At 33.0% G+C, this 21,988-nt stretch overlaps 3 protein-coding genes across 4 annotated transcripts; all 3 read right to left on the bottom strand.

Moving 5' to 3' along the window:
• Nucleotides 1–788: 788 nt before the first annotated feature.
• Nucleotides 789–10,100, bottom strand: LOC111912890 (K(+) efflux antiporter 2, chloroplastic). 2 transcript variants are annotated; one of them, XM_023908627.2, is made up of 21 exons: nucleotides 9,843–10,099; nucleotides 6,925–8,457; nucleotides 6,559–6,763; nucleotides 6,393–6,483; nucleotides 5,925–6,061; nucleotides 5,767–5,826; nucleotides 5,513–5,632; nucleotides 5,351–5,419; nucleotides 4,981–5,046; nucleotides 4,798–4,887; nucleotides 4,630–4,734; nucleotides 3,476–3,604; nucleotides 3,168–3,377; nucleotides 2,688–2,837; nucleotides 2,537–2,590; nucleotides 2,399–2,457; nucleotides 1,796–1,862; nucleotides 1,531–1,707; nucleotides 1,370–1,426; nucleotides 1,211–1,285; nucleotides 789–1,126 (listed from the first exon to the last, which is right to left on the bottom strand). In XM_023908627.2, exons 2-21 carry the CDS (start codon nucleotides 8,385–8,387, stop codon nucleotides 995–997), a joined length of 3,516 nt encoding a protein of 1,171 aa, XP_023764395.1. In that variant the 5' UTR covers nucleotides 8,388–8,457; nucleotides 9,843–10,099; the 3' UTR covers nucleotides 789–994. The 2 variants fall into 2 exon arrangements, with proteins under 2 accessions (XP_023764395.1, XP_023764394.1); XM_023908626.2 differs by having other exon boundaries at nucleotides 6,393–6,763; nucleotides 9,843–10,100.
• A 2,703-nt stretch (nucleotides 10,101–12,803) lies between these two features.
• On the bottom strand, nucleotides 12,804–15,462 carry LOC111912825 (LIM domain-containing protein PLIM2b). Its single transcript, XM_052765398.1, has 5 exons — nucleotides 15,224–15,462; nucleotides 14,428–14,527; nucleotides 14,197–14,219; nucleotides 14,016–14,108; nucleotides 12,804–13,377 (listed from the first exon to the last, which is right to left on the bottom strand). Exons 1-5 carry the CDS (start codon nucleotides 15,356–15,358, stop codon nucleotides 13,051–13,053), a joined length of 678 nt encoding a protein of 225 aa, XP_052621358.1. The 5' UTR covers nucleotides 15,359–15,462; the 3' UTR covers nucleotides 12,804–13,050.
• A 709-nt stretch (nucleotides 15,463–16,171) lies between these two features.
• LOC111912889 (uncharacterized) lies at nucleotides 16,172–21,266 on the bottom strand. The gene is made up of 14 exons (XM_023908625.3): nucleotides 21,103–21,266; nucleotides 20,476–20,535; nucleotides 20,132–20,333; nucleotides 19,820–19,894; nucleotides 19,638–19,739; nucleotides 19,505–19,536; nucleotides 19,291–19,404; nucleotides 19,068–19,182; nucleotides 18,790–18,980; nucleotides 18,274–18,390; nucleotides 17,985–18,065; nucleotides 17,434–17,675; nucleotides 17,238–17,277; nucleotides 16,172–16,818 (listed from the first exon to the last, which is right to left on the bottom strand). Exons 1-14 carry the CDS (start codon nucleotides 21,121–21,123, stop codon nucleotides 16,264–16,266), a joined length of 1,947 nt encoding a protein of 648 aa, XP_023764393.1. The 5' UTR covers nucleotides 21,124–21,266; the 3' UTR covers nucleotides 16,172–16,263.
• Nucleotides 21,267–21,988: the final 722 nt, after the last annotated feature.

Consider the following 21,988-nt stretch of genomic DNA (forward strand, 5'->3'; position numbering starts at 1 on the left):
ATTCTTAATTTTGAGTCACTTGAGTGTTAATGTGAGATAAAACAAGAACTAGTCCAATATCTCAAGTAAATGGATTGAATTTCGAGCTATGTACAGAATATCTTCCAACCCATGATACACAAGTTATTATAGCTGAGGAATTTGTGATGAATATTTGCTTTGGTACATAGATGTAGAGAGTTGTTTAGAATGCATGAGCACTTGATAAAAGTAGAAAAATTGGCATTGGCTTGTTATGGTTATAAGTTGCATTTCTATATGGATAGGTGTTGGAGTAGTTTTTCTCACTAAGACGCACTTGTCCCACATAGGAGTATGGATAGAAAATGAAAGTGTTTTCTAATCTAAATTTTCTTGAATTTTTGGAGAGATTGCCACTTGCTGGAATTTTGTAATTGTGTGTGCAACTGTTGTATGTATGTCTTCAGTTTTTCCTTTAGGTTAATTTTGTATTTGTGTTTCCTAACACACAAATAGTTTGAAGTTTGTTCATGGGTCTTAACGAATTCATTCATGTCCTTTTCTATTTAATCTTTGTTTGTCCACTGCTGTTTCAACAAATAGAAATTCATGCACAGAACTGGAGTCACTTGTTGATTTGGGTGTTAGCCACATAGTAGAACGTGTTTGCCTAATATAATTCATGTTGAGCATGTTTTTATGAATTTTGCTTATATGAGATGATGATGTTTACATGTCTAGAAAAGCATCAAGTCACTTATATCTGTGTGAATGAGTGACATGGTCGTGCACTCTTTTTAAGAATTTTTATGGTTTAACACCAAAACTGACAGTTGTAGAAACTAAACTAAGTATGTTGAAATGATACAAAAAGAGCATGTATATGTATGTGGAAACCAAAAAAATGGAACGAATTGAACTGTCAGCTATTATCTTTATGTACAATCTGTACTGGAGGAGCAATAAATTTGCTTCCCACTCCCCTTTAAATTCCATTTTATTCATTCTTGTACTTTTTTTTTTTTTGCTTGATTTATATTGCGAGTGTTCCTTCACTGAGGTTATCGTCAGAAGAGGAAGAATCGGAAGGAGAAGATTTAGTAGAAGGTTTTGACATGATCCTTGAGAACCCATAACCAAGAGAACTTCCACTTGTTTCTGACAGCTGTACTCAAGCCAAGCCAATGTAATTCAAATTAAGAAAAATTCCAATATTATTTGAGCATGATTGGTTTGGTAGTTAGTTTACCTCAGTAAGCTCTGATAAGTGACGCGATCTAAACTCATTGATAGTAGCTGCTATCTCTGACATGGGCAACTTAGCCTAAGAAAATATAAAAACACAAGCATTTAAAGTATAAACAAGTAATGAGTAAAACAGAAATGAAGTGAAAAAAACTATACTTACCTGTGCAAGAACAGCAGATGCTAACTGTAAACTTGGTTCTAAGGTCTCGGGGACAACCTGCAGCAAAAGCAATGTAGTATATGTTTAAGTCACTCTGAAAGTGAAGGAAAGGATAAATAAATAAACAAAAGAGAGAGAAAGAGAGAAAATAGTAAAATTACGGCTGTGGCCCCAGCCTTTTCCAAGTTGAGTCCATGGTCAACATCATGAGCGCGTACAAAAGTCTTGACATTGGGGAAATACTTGCTGAGAGCCCAAACGGTTCTGTAATTTGCACCAGGTGAGTCTAAAGTTATAGCTGCAGCACATGCTCTTTCAGCCCCTATTTTATGCAACACCTGATTATGGAAAAATGAGTTTGTAGTTTAGGAAGCTTGTAATTGTTATTGTATATACTAGTATGTATTTAACTTTCCTAATACTCACCTCTCTACTACCCGCATCTCCAAAATACACAGGAAGGTCAAGTGCACGTCCCACTGCTACCCGGTCACTACATCATATTCATCAAAATTCACAACCCTCAGATCAATAATCAATAAATCACTATTTTCCTCACTTCACCATATTTTTTTTTTCAGTTTTGCTCCCAAAAGGACTTGGTTTGCAATTTTGATCCTTATGTTTCATACCAATTTTCTAACTACACTACTCAGCTGTTAAATTATTTGAAATTACTATTTTCCCCTTGGACCCAGCTTGAAAAACAAAAAAACACCACAAGGACCAAATTTAAAGTTCTCTTAATTTTATTATTAAATTATTTTCCAGGTTTAATAATAAAATATAGAAAAAAATTACAAAATTGTTTGGTTCCTGTGGTATACTGTTTTTTTCCAGGTTTGGTCCAATGGCAAAATGACCATTAAAAAAAAAAAAAAAACTAACAGCTGTATATTTAAAACATCATAATAATAAGGACCAAAATTGCACACAGATTCCTTTTGGGACCAAAGCGGAAAACATATGATAAACTGAGGCTGAGGTACCAAAATTAAAATTCAGTCTTATAAATGTTCAACTTGATACCTCCTCACATCAAGGGCAACAAATGGAATTAGCCTTTCAGAAAGAAGCTGGGCAATGATCTGAAAGAAGAAAAAGGTTGGAAATAGGAGTTAGAAAAGCAGCAAATAAAATAAAGAAGAAAACTGGTGTAATGCTGACCTGGCCCACGCGTCCGAACCCACATATAATGATATGATCCTGCAAGTCATCTGTCTGAAAGAAGTTGAAGTTGAAGTTGAAGAGAATATGAGATGGATGAGATTAATTAGCCTTATTAAGTATGAGAAGGAGAAATCCAGATTTAATTTACCTCACTCTCGTCAGGTAATAAACTGCGGACATCATGCTGCTCAAAACGAGATGCTATTAATTGGCCTCCAGCAGCTAACCATGGTGTCAGGGCCATTGAAATCCCCACCACAAGAAACAACAAAGATGATAGCTGAGGACTCATTATACCCTGAAATGAAAAAAGATACAAATATCAAAATTTTGCTGTTGAATGTGACTTCACTTGGGTCTTTTTTTTTCTCATTAGGTTGTGAATGGTTAATAATATGTCTGGATAAAGTGTTGTATACGGAAAGACTGTTTTTTGGACTGAACAACTGTCTGAATCTGAGTAGATGTGTATAGAAGCGACGGTAAATAACAAATGATTGTTTATACAAGAAAGAACTGATATATAGTTGTCCAGACCCATTAAGTAAAAAAGAAACAGGCCCTTGGATAGTAAAAATAAAAGAAAGATGTTTCCAAGTAACATTAAATAAGAAAAGAAGTTGGTGACCTGATTGACGGCTTCACCAAACGCAACAAAGGCAAATTCTCCACCAGGTGCGAGTAAAAGACCAACTCTAATGGCAGATATTAACGAGACACCAAAAAGTTTACCAACTGCAGCCACCAGAATGGTTTTCCCAGCAATTAAAAGTGCAAGTGACCCCATAATAACAGGAAAGTTTGAGACAAGAAGTTTTGGATCGATAGACATTCCAACCTGAAAAACAATAAAAAAAATCTCGTCATTACTACTTAAAAATGATGTTAATTATGGTAAATTATCTTGAATTGTGAAACAAAGATTATGCGGCCTACCGTCATGAAAAAGAGACCCAACAGAAGGCCACGATATGGAGCAATATCTGATTCAACTTGCAAAGAGAATTCAGTTTCTGCGAGTAACAAACCAGCAAGAAAAGCTCCCAGTGCCATTGAAAGCCCAGCCTGTTAACACCATTTAATCATTTAAATGGATATAATTAACCTTTAATCACAAAAGTAACACTAAATTACATTCTTGCTCCTAATTTAGGTTCTGCTAACAAACATTTTTGGTCTCTATTCTGATGAGCCCAAGCAGTTGAAGGTCTGGAGGCACAAGGCAAGTACTGGATCAGCCCGTGTTACCAACACTTAGCCCAAATAAGTGGCAGGGGCAGTTTAGTCTTTGTGCCTTCTTCTGCAGGAATATTCTTTTATTGTTTTTGCTGTTATTAGTCGTAGTGTCGTCGTGGCGTTAGCACTAACGTTGTCTAGCCAGGCTTTTTGGGGACCATTCCATGCCTATGAGTATTTAAGCGTGTCCAGTCTTTGTGTGAGGTAGAGAAGAATTTTGTGTTTATCACTCATTTGGAGAGTTCCATTTCCTCTCGAAAGAATGGAGAGTTACCTTTGAAATTTGAAGTTTTCTTCCTTTTACGTGATTGTTCTGTTACTTATCGTTTATTTTGTTTGAGAGCTTATCATATTCCTAGTAAATGGCTATTTTTGGTCCTAACATATAGTCTTTTTACTTGGAACAAAAACCTTAGATAAGGACCAAAATTTCAAGAGAAAACTTTTTGCAATTCTGCTCTTCTCTTGGACCAAGAGTGTAATGTACTCCAAAAATAACCAAACCGGAAGCCAGAAGGTAATATCACAAAATGACCAGTTATTTTACGAAATAGCTTTTTCAGTGGTCGACACTATTTATTTCACGATTTCTTTTATTTTTTTCACGACAATGATGTCATTTCCGTGAATAAAAAATATATTCACAAATTTATTCTAAAAATATTTCTAGTGGAGACTACTGATAAAACAATTGCACGAAAAAAAAAAAGTTATTTCATGAAATAGGTGATCATTTTGTGATAAAAGTTGAAAAAGTGGTCATTTTATGATAATACCTTCCCATTTATGGTTACTCTTGTGATTATTAGCCCAGTAGTGATCACAAATGTAATGACAAAAAAAGTAAGACTTACACGAGCAGTAAGTAGACTAGTACCCAGAATAACCAGAAGAGTATTTGCAGAAAATATTTCTGCATTTTGCATTTCTGCAATTTGCTTGTAAATTGGGCGAAGCAGCTGCAAAATAAAAAAAAGTGTCGGAAGCTCAAAATAGTAATTTTATGAATATACAAAACTTACCAAACGTCCTCCAGCAATAATGGCACTGATAGCAACAAGTGCCTTTACAGCAGCCAATCCAAGAGCTTCAGCAATTGCAAAGAAACCTATCTGTAAATAACGTAAAAAAAAAAAGACAGCTTCAACTTTGTGATCAAGTTAAAAACATCAGATGAAGAGAAATGTTTTGATTTACAGACTTACCCCTCCTTTGGACGAGTTTGGTGAAATAAGAGGTATGAGAATCAACAAAACAACAACGGCTAGATCCTGTCAGAAAGAGACAATCAGCAGCACATTATAGAAAAAAATGGTCTTCTGATTTCTACATGTTTAGTCCAAAGTTAAAGCATTATTTCAAGGTTTCATATCGATTTTGGTCTTTACTTCAAGGCTCCAGGGCCATAATTGATATGAAACCATAAAATAAAGACCAAAATTCAAAAAATGTTTAAATTTTGGACTAAACGCGGTAAAAAGCAGAGAACACAAGAGCCATTTTTGTAATTTACTTGGTTTCAAAATTAAAGCCATGAAAGAAGTAAGTCTTTCAAAATCATAAACTCAACAATACCTGGAAAAGTAAAACAGAAAATGTGGCTCGTCCATGGCGTGATGTGCTTTCCCCACGCTCTTGCAACACCTACACAATAATTAAATTTGTTTAAACATGTTTTGTAAATCAAAAATAAAGAAATAATGTAAATGTGGTTTCATTTTTGCTATTGATGAATACCTGTAGGACAACTGCTGTAGATGATAAAGCCAAACCATTACCAATCACAATTGCAGCAGGTCCTAGTTGTCCACAGACAAAATGTGTAATTAAACCTATCACGACAGCTGTCACCAACACCTGTATCACCAACAAAGGTTGGGTTCAAATAAGGACCAAAATTGCAAGAGAAAACGGTTAGGGACCAAAATTGCAAAAATCAGACTATACTTGGGGACCAAAAATGTAATTAACTACTTATGCTGGATTGTTACCTGAGCCGAACCCAATCCGAAAACATATTTCTTCATGGAACTCAGTCTTTCAACAGACAGCTGCAAATGATATACAGTTTCAAGTTTAGATTTGATATGAATTGTAATACATATTTCCCCATAAAGAAACTGTTGACTTTGGATTCATTCATTCAAACCTCAAGACCGATATTGAAAAGCAGGAAAACAACTCCAAATTCAGCTATTGCTTTTGTTGCATGGACGTTACGTATAATCGAGAGACCATAAGGTCCAATCAAGATGCCAGCTGTCAGATACCCAAGAACAGGACTTCCTAACCAAATGGAAGAGAGCACATTAGTAATACTAATAGGGAATATTACAGAAAAACTATTATATCTTTAACCATCGATACTTTATTTTTTCCAATCAAACCATAAAAGTTTCAGACATTTTTTTGCCAAATTAACCATTTTACCTATTATATCGGGTCAAAAATGTTAAATTGGAACAATGACTAGAACTTTTATGGTTTGATTGAAAAATATAATAACTTTAGTTGTTAAACAGCAAAACTGCCCCAATTATACTAGCAAAAGAGATGAATATGGTATTGTTCTGTAGCCAGTATTAGTGGGATAATCATAATCTAAAATTGTAAATACCTCCAGGAAGCTTTTGAAAAATAGGCACAAATATTACACTGCCAAGCAACAACCACAATACATCAAAAAGGGAAGCTTCTTCCTCATTAATCTGCAATATGAATATATGATTAGAAAGAGAAGAAATATAAATTATAAAATACAAGGTGAGCAAGGAACAACATACCTCTTGGTGTGGAAGCAACTCAATTAGCTTTTTAACTTTTTCAGGTAATTTTCTTATCTGTCTGACCAAGGGCTGAGCTTTTGATGAGACATCATCAATAGTGCTGGTGATAAAGTCTGGCTGCTGATCGATAGTAGTGGTGATAATGTCTGGCTGTTGAAATAGTTTACCAATCCGCTTTTCTTGTTTAGCATATAGGGCAAAACTGTCATTTACGTTACGTGTGAACATTATTGATTAGAGGGAACAAACGTTTGCCATCAATATTCTACAAGTCAGCACGTGAAAAGTTTTCTACAACCAGAATCTTCTTTAGATAAGCCAAGAAACTTCAATTGTTTGTTTAGACTTAAAAGAAATTTATACCTTGCACCAAGAAGCAAAGATCCAACTACCAGTTTAGGTAACAGCTCTTTTGCGGATTCACCAAGGCCCTGAAAAACTGCAGCTGGTGTAAACTCAGTGCCATCTCCTGCAAACGAGAAAAAGGAAGCAGAAAAGAAACGAGATGATTTGTTCAACAACGCTTTTGGAGAAGGCAACGGTGTGCTATCCTTAGTCAAATCCTTCTGTGTTTCCGGCTTTTTTGCTTGAACCCCAGTTTTTGTCTTTTCTGCATCACTTTCAGTGGTCTCTTGGTCACTCTCATCAGAAAATCTAGACTCTTCAGACATTTGACCTACACTATCTTGTATCTGCTCGCCCAAAGCACCCTCAATCGCCACATCACCGTCCATGTCACCAATTATCTCAACCGAAGTTCCTTCCTTTTCGTCCGTCTCTGTGTCCGAAAAGAGCAATGTACTTTCCGAACTACTGTCTGCAATTGATACAGAAAGAATTTTCTCAGCCTTTTGTAATGCAATTTCAGCATCATTAACACGTTTCAGAGCCTCGAGTTCAAAAGCAACAGCTTGCTCTGCTAAAATCATTATATTCGCCACATCTTCATCAGCTTTCAACGCATCATTTTGTGCTTTTTCCGCAAGTCCATTCAACATAACAACTTCTTTTTGCAACTCATCCTTTCGATTCTGTAACCGAAGCAATGCCTTCTCACAGTTTTCCAAATTCACACGACACTCCTTCATGTCCTTCTGAGCAGCCAATAGAGTTTCCTCCTCTCTCATTAAACTCTTATTTTCATCTTCACTTTCAATTTTCTCTTTTGCAAGTTCTAATGATTCAAGAGCTACCTGATGTCTAGCCTCAGCTAAAGAAAGGGCCATTTTGGCTCTTTGGATGGCTTCTTTAGTGGGGTCCTCTTCTTTCACAATCTCTTCGATAGAAAGTAACACTGAGTTGACATTATCCCATGCGTTTAAAGCTTCATCTTTTAGTGCTATTGCTGCTTCTGATATCCTTTGAGCTTTATCTTCAAACATTGTACTGTTGAGTTGGGCTATTTCCAATTCTTTAAGTGCTTTCTGTAACAACTCCTTTAATTCATCCAAAGTAGGGGCTTCCCCTTCTGCTGATTCTCCCTTATCTTTATCCTTTGAATCCTTCTTTTTCTCTTGACTGTGACTAGTTTCTTCTTTTGAATTCTCTTCAATAAATTCCACATCCCTTCCATTCCCATTTACAAAAGCAAGTGAATCGTTCCCCTGGCAACCGGTTTTTAAATTTCCTCTTGATGACGTAAGTATACTGATTGAATAGTTTGGCCTAAAACCATGACTACTGGAAGTGATCAGTTTCTTTTTGGAGACAACTCTTGATGTGACAAGAAAATTATAACCAAAACTTGATTGCAAGTTCATTTGCTTTAATGTTCCATGACTGGTACCTTGACAACCACGAATTTGGAAACTGGATGAAATATTCATATCTTCCCTTGCTTACTTGATTTCTAGGTGCTAGTAAAAGCAACTCTCATTAGGTTGTAATCTCAAGCACCTGCAATATAAGTATATAATCAGAAAATCACTAGGTTTCAAAGTGTGATTTAAAATCAATGACTTTCATTGCTTGAGTTCAATATATGCCAAACTGTACTCTATAAACATTACAACAATCGATATGTCAAACATAAACACAAGTATACATGTCTTATAAACAAATTTTCAATATTCTCATATCAAATTATTGAAATTAGACTTAAATATGCTATATGTATCCTGAATGTAGTTGACAAGAAGATATCAGTTTCTAAAACCTACATAAGCATCTATCATACATACACATCGAATTAGCCTTACATACATGATTCTGCAGGCATTAGCGTGTCTGCTGTTCTAAATCAAATCTGGGATCAATTTGTAATCAGTTGATGTCAATGTGCGCCAAAATGCAACTTAGAAACATTATAATAATCAAGCAGTCAAAGCAGAGTTTGAGTACTTGATTGTTGAAATGTTTCTTTCTAGGGTGTCTGGAAATTAATCATGTCAATGAAGTTTAGAATAAGAACTCAACTTTTAGAACCTACATGAGTTTCCATCATACATGCCAATTAAAATTAGACAGAAACTCATGAAAAGTATCGATACACGTATGTTCTATAATCAACCTTCAATCATTTGAAACAAATTTTCTGATTAATGTTTCTATAAACAACCTTCAATCATTTGAAACAAATTTTCTGATTAATGAACTTTAATGTTAGTGAGTATGTGCCCTATAAACATAACATCCAATTACTCAAACTTAACCACATATATACATTTCCTATCAAAAAGAGTTCTACCATCTTAGAGATTAGACATAAGATTTACTAATTGTACCATCAAAGTCAATTAAGTTTCCCATAACATAAGAGATTATTCTCTAAACCTACAACAAATATTAATGACACACACCATTTCAAAAAGCTACACATTGTACAATCAATCTTTAATAGTCTGATAATCCTATTTCTGATTAGTCTTTAGTCAAAATGTACCCTAAAAAACATTACAACAATCAATTAGTCAAACTTAATCATATCTATACATGTCAAATAGAACCATTTGACTCATCTAAAGTCTAACACTCTCATAATCATAGCCCAATTTTACTCTAACAACTCAATTTCTATATCTACCGCAAATATCCTGATACAAGCTACTATGTGAAATCCAAATCCTAATCACGCACCTTTCATTATGTACCCTTGAAGCATCACAACAAATAGTTACTCAGAACTTAACATAAATTACACATGATACCTCAACAGAAACATCAAATAACTACACATACACACGTATCCAGTATCCACATACAATCGTAAATTGTATGCACATCGATGTGATACTACATGTCTAGGAGTTTGTGCAGATGAAGTGGTGGACATTGAAACTTACCGATGAGGAGTACAATCTGAAGCTTTAAGAACAGTCAATGGCGGATTATTCCAGGAGAAATTAGGTTAGAAGTGGAAAAAGACGAGCGGTTGATGACGTAAGAGCGAAAGAGTGTCAGTTAGCGGAGTTTGTTGCTTGTCTGCAACAAAGAGAAATCTTAACCCGTCTTCTTCTACTGTTTTGATATTTATAGAAAACCGAATTTCGTTGATTGGTTGATGAAACGATGTTGAAAATGGGAAGGAAAATCTTTGGGTGGTAGGGAAGGAAGTAAGAGAAGTGTATGTACCAAAATGCCCCTACGAAATGGAGTCTAAATAACGGTAGAATCAAAATAGAATCAAAACCCGAATCTAAAATAGACCAATCTTTTAAATATCGGGTTTTTAGTTGAAGCGGTTTCATTATTAGTTTCTACTCTAAAAATGGTGTCTAAATAACGGTGATGAATCCTATTTTTAGAATTTACATAATTTCAACAACAAACACAATTTACATAACTTTGTACCAAAAAGTTTCATAACATCTAACCACTTAAGCTAGAGAAAAGCTTATTAAAGATCCGATACAAGGAGTTCTTTGTCATTTTAAATTTCTACAAGGTCGGCCAATATGGATATTTTAAATCAATTCAAATATTATAAGATTAACTCATATTCAAAAGATTCTCAAAGTCATTTTTTGGAATTGCAAATAATAAAGTTACAAACAAAAGATGTATCCAAAAATCTAAATAGATATGAAAAACCAACAAATCTAAAAAAATTGTTTTAAGTCTAGAAATAAATATAACATCGTTGCTAGTTGATCCGATCTATTTCCGGTCCAGCCGGTCTTAATCGGTTTTTAAAATATTGATAATGTCATTTATCTCAGAAGAAAATAATATATATCAATTTATAAGTTTATTAGCCACATTAATACAAGGCTTGGCCTTGGCCCACCCAAATAAATTTGAGTTTATATATATATATATATATATATATATATATATATATATATATATATATATATATATATATATATATATATATATATATATATATATTAAAATTTTCAAATTATAAGAAAATTTTTTGCTTCATATATTGTTATATTTTGTTAATCATTTGAAGTATTTTACTATCGTTCATATTTTATAAATTATTTAGCCCATCCTAAAACAAAATTCTGACTATACCACTGAAGTTGATACAAATTTCTAGTATGCAGGTATATCCAAAATATATGCAAATTTAAGTATTGGATTACTATTATTATTATTATTATTATTATTATTATTATTATTATTATTATTATTATTATTATGACAAATATAATATAGTATATTATAATTATGTTTTATTGTTCTGTTAATCATCATATGCTATCATGCTATGATTTTAGAAACACTTGGTAAATTCTGTAAGTGTTTAGCTTTTAGATATCTAAAGTTCACTTAGTCGACATGTATCAAAGGTATGATAAAATGTATAAACATTCGGATTCGTTGTTTGGTAATATGACGTGATTTTGTGTTTTATATTACTTTCGACTAATTTAGTTTTTAATGTGTGATAATTTTATTGATATATTTAAGTGGTGTTTGTTTGTGACTTAATGAATTTAATGGATAGTCATATAAAATTGCTTGTCCAGTCCAATATTTGTTTATAAAATTTAACAAAAAAAAAAGTCACTGATAAATGTCATATGTTTATCTTTGACAAAATAATGAAACAAACAATGATAAACTGACGTAAGTCTCCCCATTCGCTTATGCAAATAGCCCCAACCCTTCAAGCGCTCCAAACGTCCCTTACGTCTCACCATTCACGTATGTAAGTAGCCCCAAAAGGCATATCTCCATATCATGTGATTTGTGATGTTTTTTCATTGATTTATACTAGTATTATATCGCTTGCTAATTTAGTTAATTTATCATTATTCAGAAAACAAATAAAACCATGAAAGGAATCAAAACGATTTACTTTTGATTTTTTTTTTTTTTTTTGTGCGATTCAAAAAAGTGAAACCGACAAAACTATCATTCAATTCATGATTGCAACTAGAAATGAAAATGAGCCGAGCTGAGCTTTAAACTAATTGAGCAAATCTGTTTAAAGTTATAGAAGCTCGTTAAGACTAGTTTATCCGTTAATCTAGTTAAAGATCCTGATCAACTCATTATTTTTTTATATTTTATTTATAAATAATAATATATAAAATAAAATTATATTAAATGAAAGCTCGTTTAAGCTTGCAAGCTTAAATGAGCCCTTACCTGTAGGCTCGATATCGGACTTGTTTATTAAATGGGACTAATTCTAGGCTCGAGGGCTTGGCTCGTTTCGATCTTTTAACGATCTGAGCTTGGATAGTTCACAAGTAGCAAAGAAATGGATATCCATCTTGTTCGTGATCATGATGCCTTGGGAAGGGTTCTAGTTCTTCATGTACATAATGGATCTCAGTATATCAATATCATCACCATATAGATCCCATCGTCTCTGTTTCATGAGTTTAAGTCAATTTTAAATGTTAGATCATTCCTTCCGATAAAAATTGGGGGTTTTCATGAGTATAAGTCCAGATTAAATGTTCGAACCATTCCTTTCCATAAAAATATGGGGTTTGTGTTAATGTATAGTTATACCATTTTGGGTATGCTTCGAATTAGCCCATTAATCCATTATACCCATTTTTATTATTTTGAAGTAAGTTTTGGCAACAATTACAGTTGGTTGTCCAACATGTACGAAAAAAAAAGGGAGAGATGGACATATAAGTTCACATGCATTTCAAAGTTTGAAAACAATTAGCTAGAGGTTTGGAGAAATTTGTTTGCATATTTAAAAGAATTCGTATGAAAAAATTAAAGGGACTTATTTGAATGTTTAAAGGCACTTAAGAACGTTCATATGCATGTGTAAGATCAAGAACTGTAAAAACATTTACACATTTTGCTCCAATTCACGTGAATTCTTAAAAATAAGTCATAAATTCATGAACTCCAAAACATTTACACATTCGTTTGTATAAACATACATACATTGACACTCAATATAGATTTGACAATCAAATAAATCACAAAATAAGAAATAATTTCTGGGTTTTTGGTATTTCCTCTATAGGAATTAATGTGAAACATTTTTCTTAAATATACAATCAATATGACAAAAATTAGCCAAAAACGTGGTTGTGTATGGTTGTATGATTGATGTATTGTTTAGGATTCTTCTTCTTCCTTTTCTTTTTCTTTTTCTTTTTCTTCTTCTTTTTCTTCTTCAGCCTCCGGTGGTGGTTCAGATTGGGTATCATCGGTGTGTTCACCTTCTTCTACTGGTGGTTGCTCTTCGGATGAGGAAGCAGTATGTTTTTGGTTTGCGGCTTGAAGGACATGAGAGTAGTTTCCCTTTTCCATGAAAAGTTGAGCAAAATGGTGCTTACAATATAAGACACCATCAAGGGCAGCATATGATGCATGTGTAAGAGGACAACCTCCATGAGCACATTTGAAGCATAACTTGTGGTATGGTTCTCCTTCCATGGTCACCTTTTGCATGCATGAAGTACATGTACAAGTTATTATATACTAAAATGTTTGTGATGAATAAGGCACAAATTTTTCATGCTTAAAATACAAGTCATTATAACATGATTATGTTTAACTTGGATATATATATATATATATATATATATATATATATATATATATATATATATATATATATATATATATATATATATATATATATATATATATATATATATATATATATATATATATATACTTCTCCTATGCTTCAATTCTAAAACTCCAATGTTATATACGTACATATATATACAGGTATATGTTTTCTTACAAATGGCCTATGTTGTGTACGTAGTTTATCCAACATTAAAATATAGTTAAATCCAATGCGACGTAAATATTCTTTACACAAAAGTCGTCGGATGTACAACTTTTAATGCATAAGATACAAATCAATATAGTATATATGATGGTATTGTTCGATCATCCCTAGCAAATAAAAGTTGTATACAGCTTTCAAGTTATATAGTGGTTGTTTTTTCCTATGATGTAAAGCAATATTGATCTCTGATGCAACTTTTAATGCATAAATAAAAGTAACTATATATATTCCTTATGTTAAATTCATAACTAATAGTAACAACTAATAATGTCCAAACCTTTTCCAGAGGATAAACGGTTTTGTTACAAGCTCTACATTTGTCTATAGTTCCAGAGAACATAGATGAAACTTTACTTGGTGGTGCCTTTGGCTGCATCACAACAGTAAATGTTATTTGAAAAACAATATATAAAAGGACAAGAAACTCATGTACCCATAAAATATTTAAACATATATACCTGTGAATCTTTTTCCGCTTTTGCTGCAAAAATTGAAGCAACATCAGAAACTCAAACTAAATTAAATGTGACTTTTTAAAATGTTTTTGTGTCGCTAATTAATAACAATATAGAACAAACAATCTCTTTTATGGATTTTATATTATGAGATGTTCGGTCTTATGGTTTTATCATGCTATTTTCTTAGATCGTTGAAAATTCTTGTAAATAGATATATTGAAAAAACCTTACACGTTTGAAAATTCTTGCTAAAATTTCCCGATTCCTTGAAAAGTTGTTCAAAATGAGTCCTGCAATAGAGGACTCCGTCCATGGAGGAGTAGTTGCTCATCTGCCAAAACAAGTTATATTAATTCATTAATTAATACAAAATTAATGTTTTTTATTATAATTTCATAATAACTTTCTACTATACATGACCTTTTTTGCATGAAAACACATTTCATGCAAGCATACAACATAGGGTACACAAATCAAATAATGAAAATAAACGAGCTAATAACTCTCTACCAAAGATATGTTTTTTTTTCTTTTTTTATGAAAAACAGTCTTCATCCTTCCAATAAGTTATAATAATTTATAAACTTGGTCTTTTCATAGATTTCAAACTCTACTGATTTCAAGACAAGCGCACTAATAATAACTCTTCGATGATAACGGTAAAAAGTGATAAAAACAAGCATCCACAATCTGTATTTTTTGAAAGACAATAAATTTCATCATAAAGACTAGCTAGATACTAATAAAATATGAACACCCGCATTACGTATTAACATTACAAAATGTTATTCCTAAAGGGATAGTGGAAATGAATTGCGCATGTGAAATCAATATAAAAACGTGTTACTCAATGACAATGAATATATACGAGCTATATCAATCTCGTGTCAGCATAATGAGATATATAATCATTGATTCTCCATGAAGGTTAAAACGGGCCATATGCATTGTAAATCATTATAAAACTAGTCATCCGAATATTCGACAACAAAATTAAGAAGAAATTAAAGGATGGAAAGACACAAACCACAAGCGTTCCTTTGCAATGGGTACATTTGAAACATGATTTATGATATGTCATTCCATCTACATTCAATAAATCAACAAAATAGACAGTCTTGTCACAAGCTTTGCATTTGTCTAAAGTTCCTGTGAACGACATTTTTGATTCTTCTCTCTCTCTCTCTTTTCTGTGTTTTCTTCTTCGGTTTGCTTTCGAAATGAATGATCAAAAACCTTAACAATTAAGAAGAAAGCAACCCAACAAAAATGGGTTACCAAACACTTAAATATCCATGTCAAATAATTGAATACTCTTTTCCTTTTGAATAGACAAAAAACTAATATAAATCACACAAAATTCGTTTTGTTTTTATTTTTTTACAACGGTACAAGGGTTAAACTCTAATCGAATTCATAAAACACTAACACGTGATTGGACGTTTTCATAATTTTGAGAAAAACACGGATAATATTCCATTTTGATGCAATAAGAAAGGATGGCTAGCTTTTATTGTTTTTAAATAATATTATTAGTAAAAGGTATATGCGATATATCTTTATGCTAATTAACAATTTGAGTTTTTTTTTTCCTTCTAATATCTATCGTATTAAACCAAAATGATCACAAAATTGTATTCTTGAACATAATTATATTTTGTTAAAGTGATTGTCCACCAAATCCCTTCGTTCTAATCGTCTAATTAACATCCCTACCCCTCTCACTTAAAGTCATCGTCACATTGAGGCTGAATAAAAGATGTTTTTTAATGATCACTCAGCTGTTAAATCAAATTGAGTATGTCATTCTTATTTAAATATTATTTAAAATTGTATATATTTGTTTTGTATTATTGTATATCAATTTTTTTATTTAACTAAGCCACAAAATAAATTATATTTTTGGTATTATGTTTTGGGTATCATGATTTTGATTTTGATTAATATAAGATGAGTTTTATAAAATATTTAGATATATATAAAATAATGTACTTCCATACATATTCTCAAACTCATGAAAAATAAATGTTGATAATTTTACAGTTACATGCATACATCATTGTCGAATCAAGGTGGCACAACAACTTCTTGACACAATATAAGATCCGATATAGTTTTACCATGCCTATCAATTCTCCTTGAACAATTAACACCACCATCTAGAATATTCCTCACAACAACATTCAACGAATGCACACCTCGTACTTCATAGACCTCCACCTTAACATTTTCATCCACCCATTTGTCTCTCAGTTCCATGTCATCATCTGACCGGGTCAAATCAGTGGTCTGCTTTGTAAGAGGTGAGATGACTGTTTTGACCCAGTCTGGCGTTATGATGTTTTTCAGACGCTCAATATCCGCTGCGAAATGTGGGATGATGGAAAAGTTTATATCGTTACCTTTGTCTCCGGCTCTACTATGTGCCACGTCATACAAACGGACCTTTTGGTTTGACGGGGCCGGGGAGAGGTGGGTCCCGGTCCAAGGAGATGATATTGATACCAACTTGTTTAGATTATTCGAAGGCGTTTCTTCAGAGATTATGGCGATTCGTTTCTTTGAGTTTGTGGGTTGGTTTTGCTTTGCGGAGATTTTCCAATAGATATGTTCTCGCCCAACCTGAAAATAAATAAAGGGTAAATTACATTTTTGGTCCATGAGTACAAAAATGAAAAATATCTCAAATAAAGACCAAAATTGGAAGAAAAAAAAATTTTGGGATCAAAAATGAAAAAACGGGACCAAAAATATAACTTACTCTGGAATAAATAGAAAATTACATTTTAGGTCCCTAAGTATAACCTTTTTTTGTGATTTTGGTCCTCATTTGAGTTTCCTTTTACGTTTTTAGTCCCTATTCCAAGTAGAACCTGAGTTTAACTGATTTTTGCAAATTTTGTCCCAAATATGTAGTCATTTTACTTGTAACAAGGACCAAAATTTGCAAAAATCAGCTATACTCAGGAACCAAAATTTAGATCACTTCAAATAAAATATTGTGACAACTTGTTGTTAGATATGAACAAGCTGTTACATACCAATCCTTTCTCAAGAATGATCTCTTTCTTGTGTCCGGTGCTGCATTTCAAAATACAAGATTGTAAGCTAAGCAAAGAGGGTATTAATAAGTCCTAACTTCTTATAAATTTGACCTCGTTTATTTCTTTCCTTTTATTTCCCCAAGTGTGTATATTTTATTTTTATATAAAAATCATTTATTTTATCCAGACAGACCTAATTCCACCGCCACCTGCGGGCCCATTTGTGTACAAAGCTATGAAGTCTTTGGTGAATTGAATGGCATGTTTCTCTTCATCAAATAACCCATCCATTCTCAATCGTATGTCTTCACAATCAAGAGCCCTTGGAATATTTTCAAGCCTAATTGCCTTTGCCTTTAGGCTGTCAACTCCGATTATATAAGACATTATACACTTACTACTACCAGGATGTACTTCTTCCATCCATGATCTTACCTATCAAATCAAAATGATAACACATGCTTAGATTAAATTACATTTCTGGTCCCTGAGTATATCTGAATTTTTGCAATTTTGGTCTCAATTTTTTTTTCTCTTGCTATGTTGATCAAAATTACAAAAATAAGCTATACTCAAGGACCAAAAATAGTCATTTAACTTGGAAGAGGGACCAAATGCATTACAAGACCTCAAATGAGGACCAAATTTGCAAGAGAAAACTTGTTGGGACGAAAATTGCAAAGAGCAGCTATACTCAAGGATCAAAAGTGTAATTTACTCTAATAATAAATACAGGATTGTTACCAAAAATTCAGCAGCCTTAGCTCGTTCAATACATTTATATCCACCATACGATATCTCTCCCCATCCTTTCCATCCACAGTCCTTCATTAGAACAAATAAAAGATTAAGCCTCGTTTGTTTTTCTATAAAAGTACTTTTTGAGCACTTTTCCCTTCTGGCGGGTAGACGTTTTGCAAGTGCACGTCTTCTTCCGCAAACTTGGAAAAAGACATTTAACCACTTCCAAAACAAACAGCACCTAAATTTTCAACATGAAACTAAATTTACATCGTGAAATAAATAGTAATACCTTTGAACCTAATGCTAAAAGATTATCAGGTGCAGATATTGCACCAGGTTTTGCTCCATCACAACCAATTGTATTGGTTGACAATGGCTGGAATGAAACGTCTCGAAAATCTATCACCTGATTAAAAAAAAAATCATACTTTAAAATAGTGTAAAACCAATTTTAATATCTTTGAATATAGATTAATTCACATTTTTGGTCTCTTGAGTATAGTTTTTTTATTTTTGAAATTCTGATCCTAAAAAGTTTTCACTTGCAACTTTTTTCCTTATTTGAAGCTCTTGTAACGTTTTTTTTTTTATCATTGATCCGAGTAAAATGACTATTTCTGGTCCCTGAGTATAGCCGATTTTTACAAATTTGGTCCTAAATATGAAATATACAGTCATTTTCTTGGAACAGGAACAAAAACCGAAGCTGCAAGAGATAAGTTTTTGGGACAAAAATTGCAAAAATCAACTGCTCTACTGAGGGACCAAAATTGTAATTATGAATTTTAAGCACTGAGTGACTCACCACATCCGGGGTAATATAAGCACTTGGATCCCCAATCTCATAAAGAAGCTGTTGAGCACAAGTACTGAAATTTAACACCCCACCACTCCCTTCTGCCTTTGCTACACACACTTTACCTTCATAACTAATTTCAGCAAAAGGAAGGGACAAATCTAGAAGCTTCTCAAGAGGCATGTCTCTATATTTGTCTCCTGCATTCGGATCGGAATATTATATAATAGGTTTGACCATGACCAAAAAAGTCAAACTTGTATTTATTACTATAATAATTATATCACCTGGGTGCATAAAGTATCCTCCAGTGAGTTGACACCCACATTCTAGAAGGTGTCCAGCTAAAGAGCCCTGGGCTAATAACATGTATTCATCCCAGTTCCAACCTAGTTCATAAACCTTGTAACCAATAAAGATTAAAGATCAATGATTTTACACTTTGTTGGAAGTTTCTAGATAGGGATTTTATTTTTATATATAGAAATGGAAGAAAAGATGATTTTATACCATTGGAGCTAGAAATAAGGCAGCATCAGCAACACGGGAAGTGATGACAACATTGGGATTGTACTTCTCAAGACACTCCACAATTGGAGCTGCTCCTAGATATATGCTTACACCCTAAAAATGAGGAAATCATTGCTAAAATTTAATATGCTGATACCATTTTATCAATTTAGCTACTAAACAGTTATGGAAATACAGAAAAGCACATGCTTACATCATTCAAATTTCTCAGATTAGCACCAAGACCTGGATATGTATGGAAAACCAAAACACAAGGTCAAAGTTTGACACAGCTAAAAATGAGGTCGACTTCACAAATTTAGTTATCAGAATAACATGATTGATACCTGCTTTGGCAACATCAAATTGGTGAGCTACACCCACAGTAACCCTGATTCCCATTCTGCTTGCAATTTCCAAAACCTTTTCCTGAGCACCCAATGCATTTGCTTCCAAAAAAAATAATACATTTAAACAAGCGAAAATGTGAGGACCCTGCATAAAAAGATGTTAAGAATATGTTGCTTACTTGCACCCATGTTGGTAATAATGCAGACTCCTCTCTCAACAGCCAATGGAAGAAGCAACTCCATCCACTCTGAAACTGCATATACACAGATCAATAAGTCCCCATTTGTTATGCAATACAAGACAGAACAAAACAGAACATAACAGGTTGTACTGTGTTTGACATGCATTGGACTGGGACTCAGACCGATGTCAGCTGACACAAGTTCAACTTTTTGACTTTTGTCCCACCCGAAAAGGTGGGACACAGACTCACTCTTGACCTTTCTTCTATGAAAAAGACGTAAATGCCCCCCTCTATGTGAAAACTTACTGTGAGGGTCATAACCATCACCGCCTGACTTCACCGCTTGGTAGCGGTCAGCGAGGGTCCGTTCTGCTAAACATTCAAGGACAAGATAGTTGAGATGTTTAACTTTTTGAAGTAATTTAAGAGCTGCCAATGGTCTATCACCACCAAAACCAGCACCACACCCAACAAAAACTTTGTCCCTATGCTTCTTAGGGCTTACTCTCTGCAGTACAATAATATCATAGAGTTTATCCACTGGTTCATATGAGCTTATTCAAACAAATTATAATTAAGATGACATTTTACCTAAATCACCAACAAAAATAAATACAAGAACAAGGAAAGGGTTTATGAAGTCTACTAACCAGCTTGATCACACAGTTATGAGTCTCTGGCTCACCAATATTGATGTATTCCTCAGACAACTGCAATATCCAAGTGGACTTGTCACTTGTATTACTTAAAAGGAGGTAAATTCGTTTTGAAAGTGATTATAGATATTTCAGCTGTATTAGATCATGGTATACGAGGTACTGATTATTTAAAGAAGTAATCAATTGAGTATTATAGGTAATGATATCTAAATTTACATAGATTGCAAGTCATGGAATCTATAGCAACTGTTTACAAACAAAATTGCTCTTAGTTGATCGGATTTTGTTCAGTTCTGCAAAAATTCAGATGACATACATACAAACGCTTCCACAGAGAATCACAAACCCTAACTAGCTTCCATTCGTTAATTACAATCTAAACCGAGACGTGCATATAGGATTGTACAATCAAAACATATATAGATAACTACACACATACATGGATTCATCTAAATTTTCCGAAATCTACATAGTACTAAACATAAAGAACTGGAATCCATTCTGGAAACTGTAATCACTGATTAATGCATAAATCATGATAAAAGTGGAACAAATGGAAAAACCGAGGGATTCGAGAAGAAGGAGGCTGATTAAAATAAAATCAAGGAGAATAGTTACTGGTTTATAATCGTCGCCCATAGATTTCGGTTGGTATGCAGTGAGATTCTGCTTTCTACTTCACAGTCTCCGACCGATGATCAAGCAGAATCAAGACTATCATCAACACTCTAACAAGAACACTATTTATAGTCTCTTAATGAAAATGAACAAAAATTACATGAAAATTTTCACCCCCTAAATTTATTGCTAAAAAACGATTTTTAGGCCAAATTCCAATAACCCGTTCTACGTACATCTTAAATATTAACATTTTAACAATATATTAATTATATATAATATATAATTATAATTAATATATATTCAACAAAATATTGTAAATATATTAATTTAGAAAGAAAAAAATTAATGTGTTATTTCACAAACAAATAATGTCAATTTATTATGAAATATTTTGTATACATTTTAATACGTCACATCTATGTCATTAACTTGTTTTATTTCATTTTATAATATAAAAATTAGTTATAAATATTTTAATGAAAAATTTAAAATAAGCTAATAGTTCAATGGTTTTTGTCATAAAAGCCCCCAATTTTACACAAAAAAACCGGTTATGACCAAAGTCGTTTTTTTTTGCCACAGATTAGGGGTGAGCATGGTGCGGTTTGGTGCGGTTTTAGGGGAAAACCGAACCGCAAACCACATGGTGCGGTTTTTGTATTCTTAAAACCGTTGGGTGCGGTTTTTCAATGGTTCGGTTTTGCGGTTTTTAAATGCGGTTTCGGTTTGTATCGGTACGGTTTCGGTTTTAAACCGTGTCTAGCCTTTAGTGCAGTTTTTTTATGTTTAATGGTGTAGTATTTTTGAAACCTTAAAAACTAAAAACCATGTGCATTTAAGCTTGTATGATGTTTTTTTTTTTTCATTTTTGAAACCGTTCATT

The sequence above is a fragment of the Lactuca sativa genome, chromosome 7, assembly GCF_002870075.4.
Source record: "Lactuca sativa cultivar Salinas chromosome 7, Lsat_Salinas_v11, whole genome shotgun sequence".
In the NCBI taxonomy this organism is placed as follows: Eukaryota; Viridiplantae; Streptophyta; class Magnoliopsida; order Asterales; family Asteraceae; genus Lactuca; species Lactuca sativa.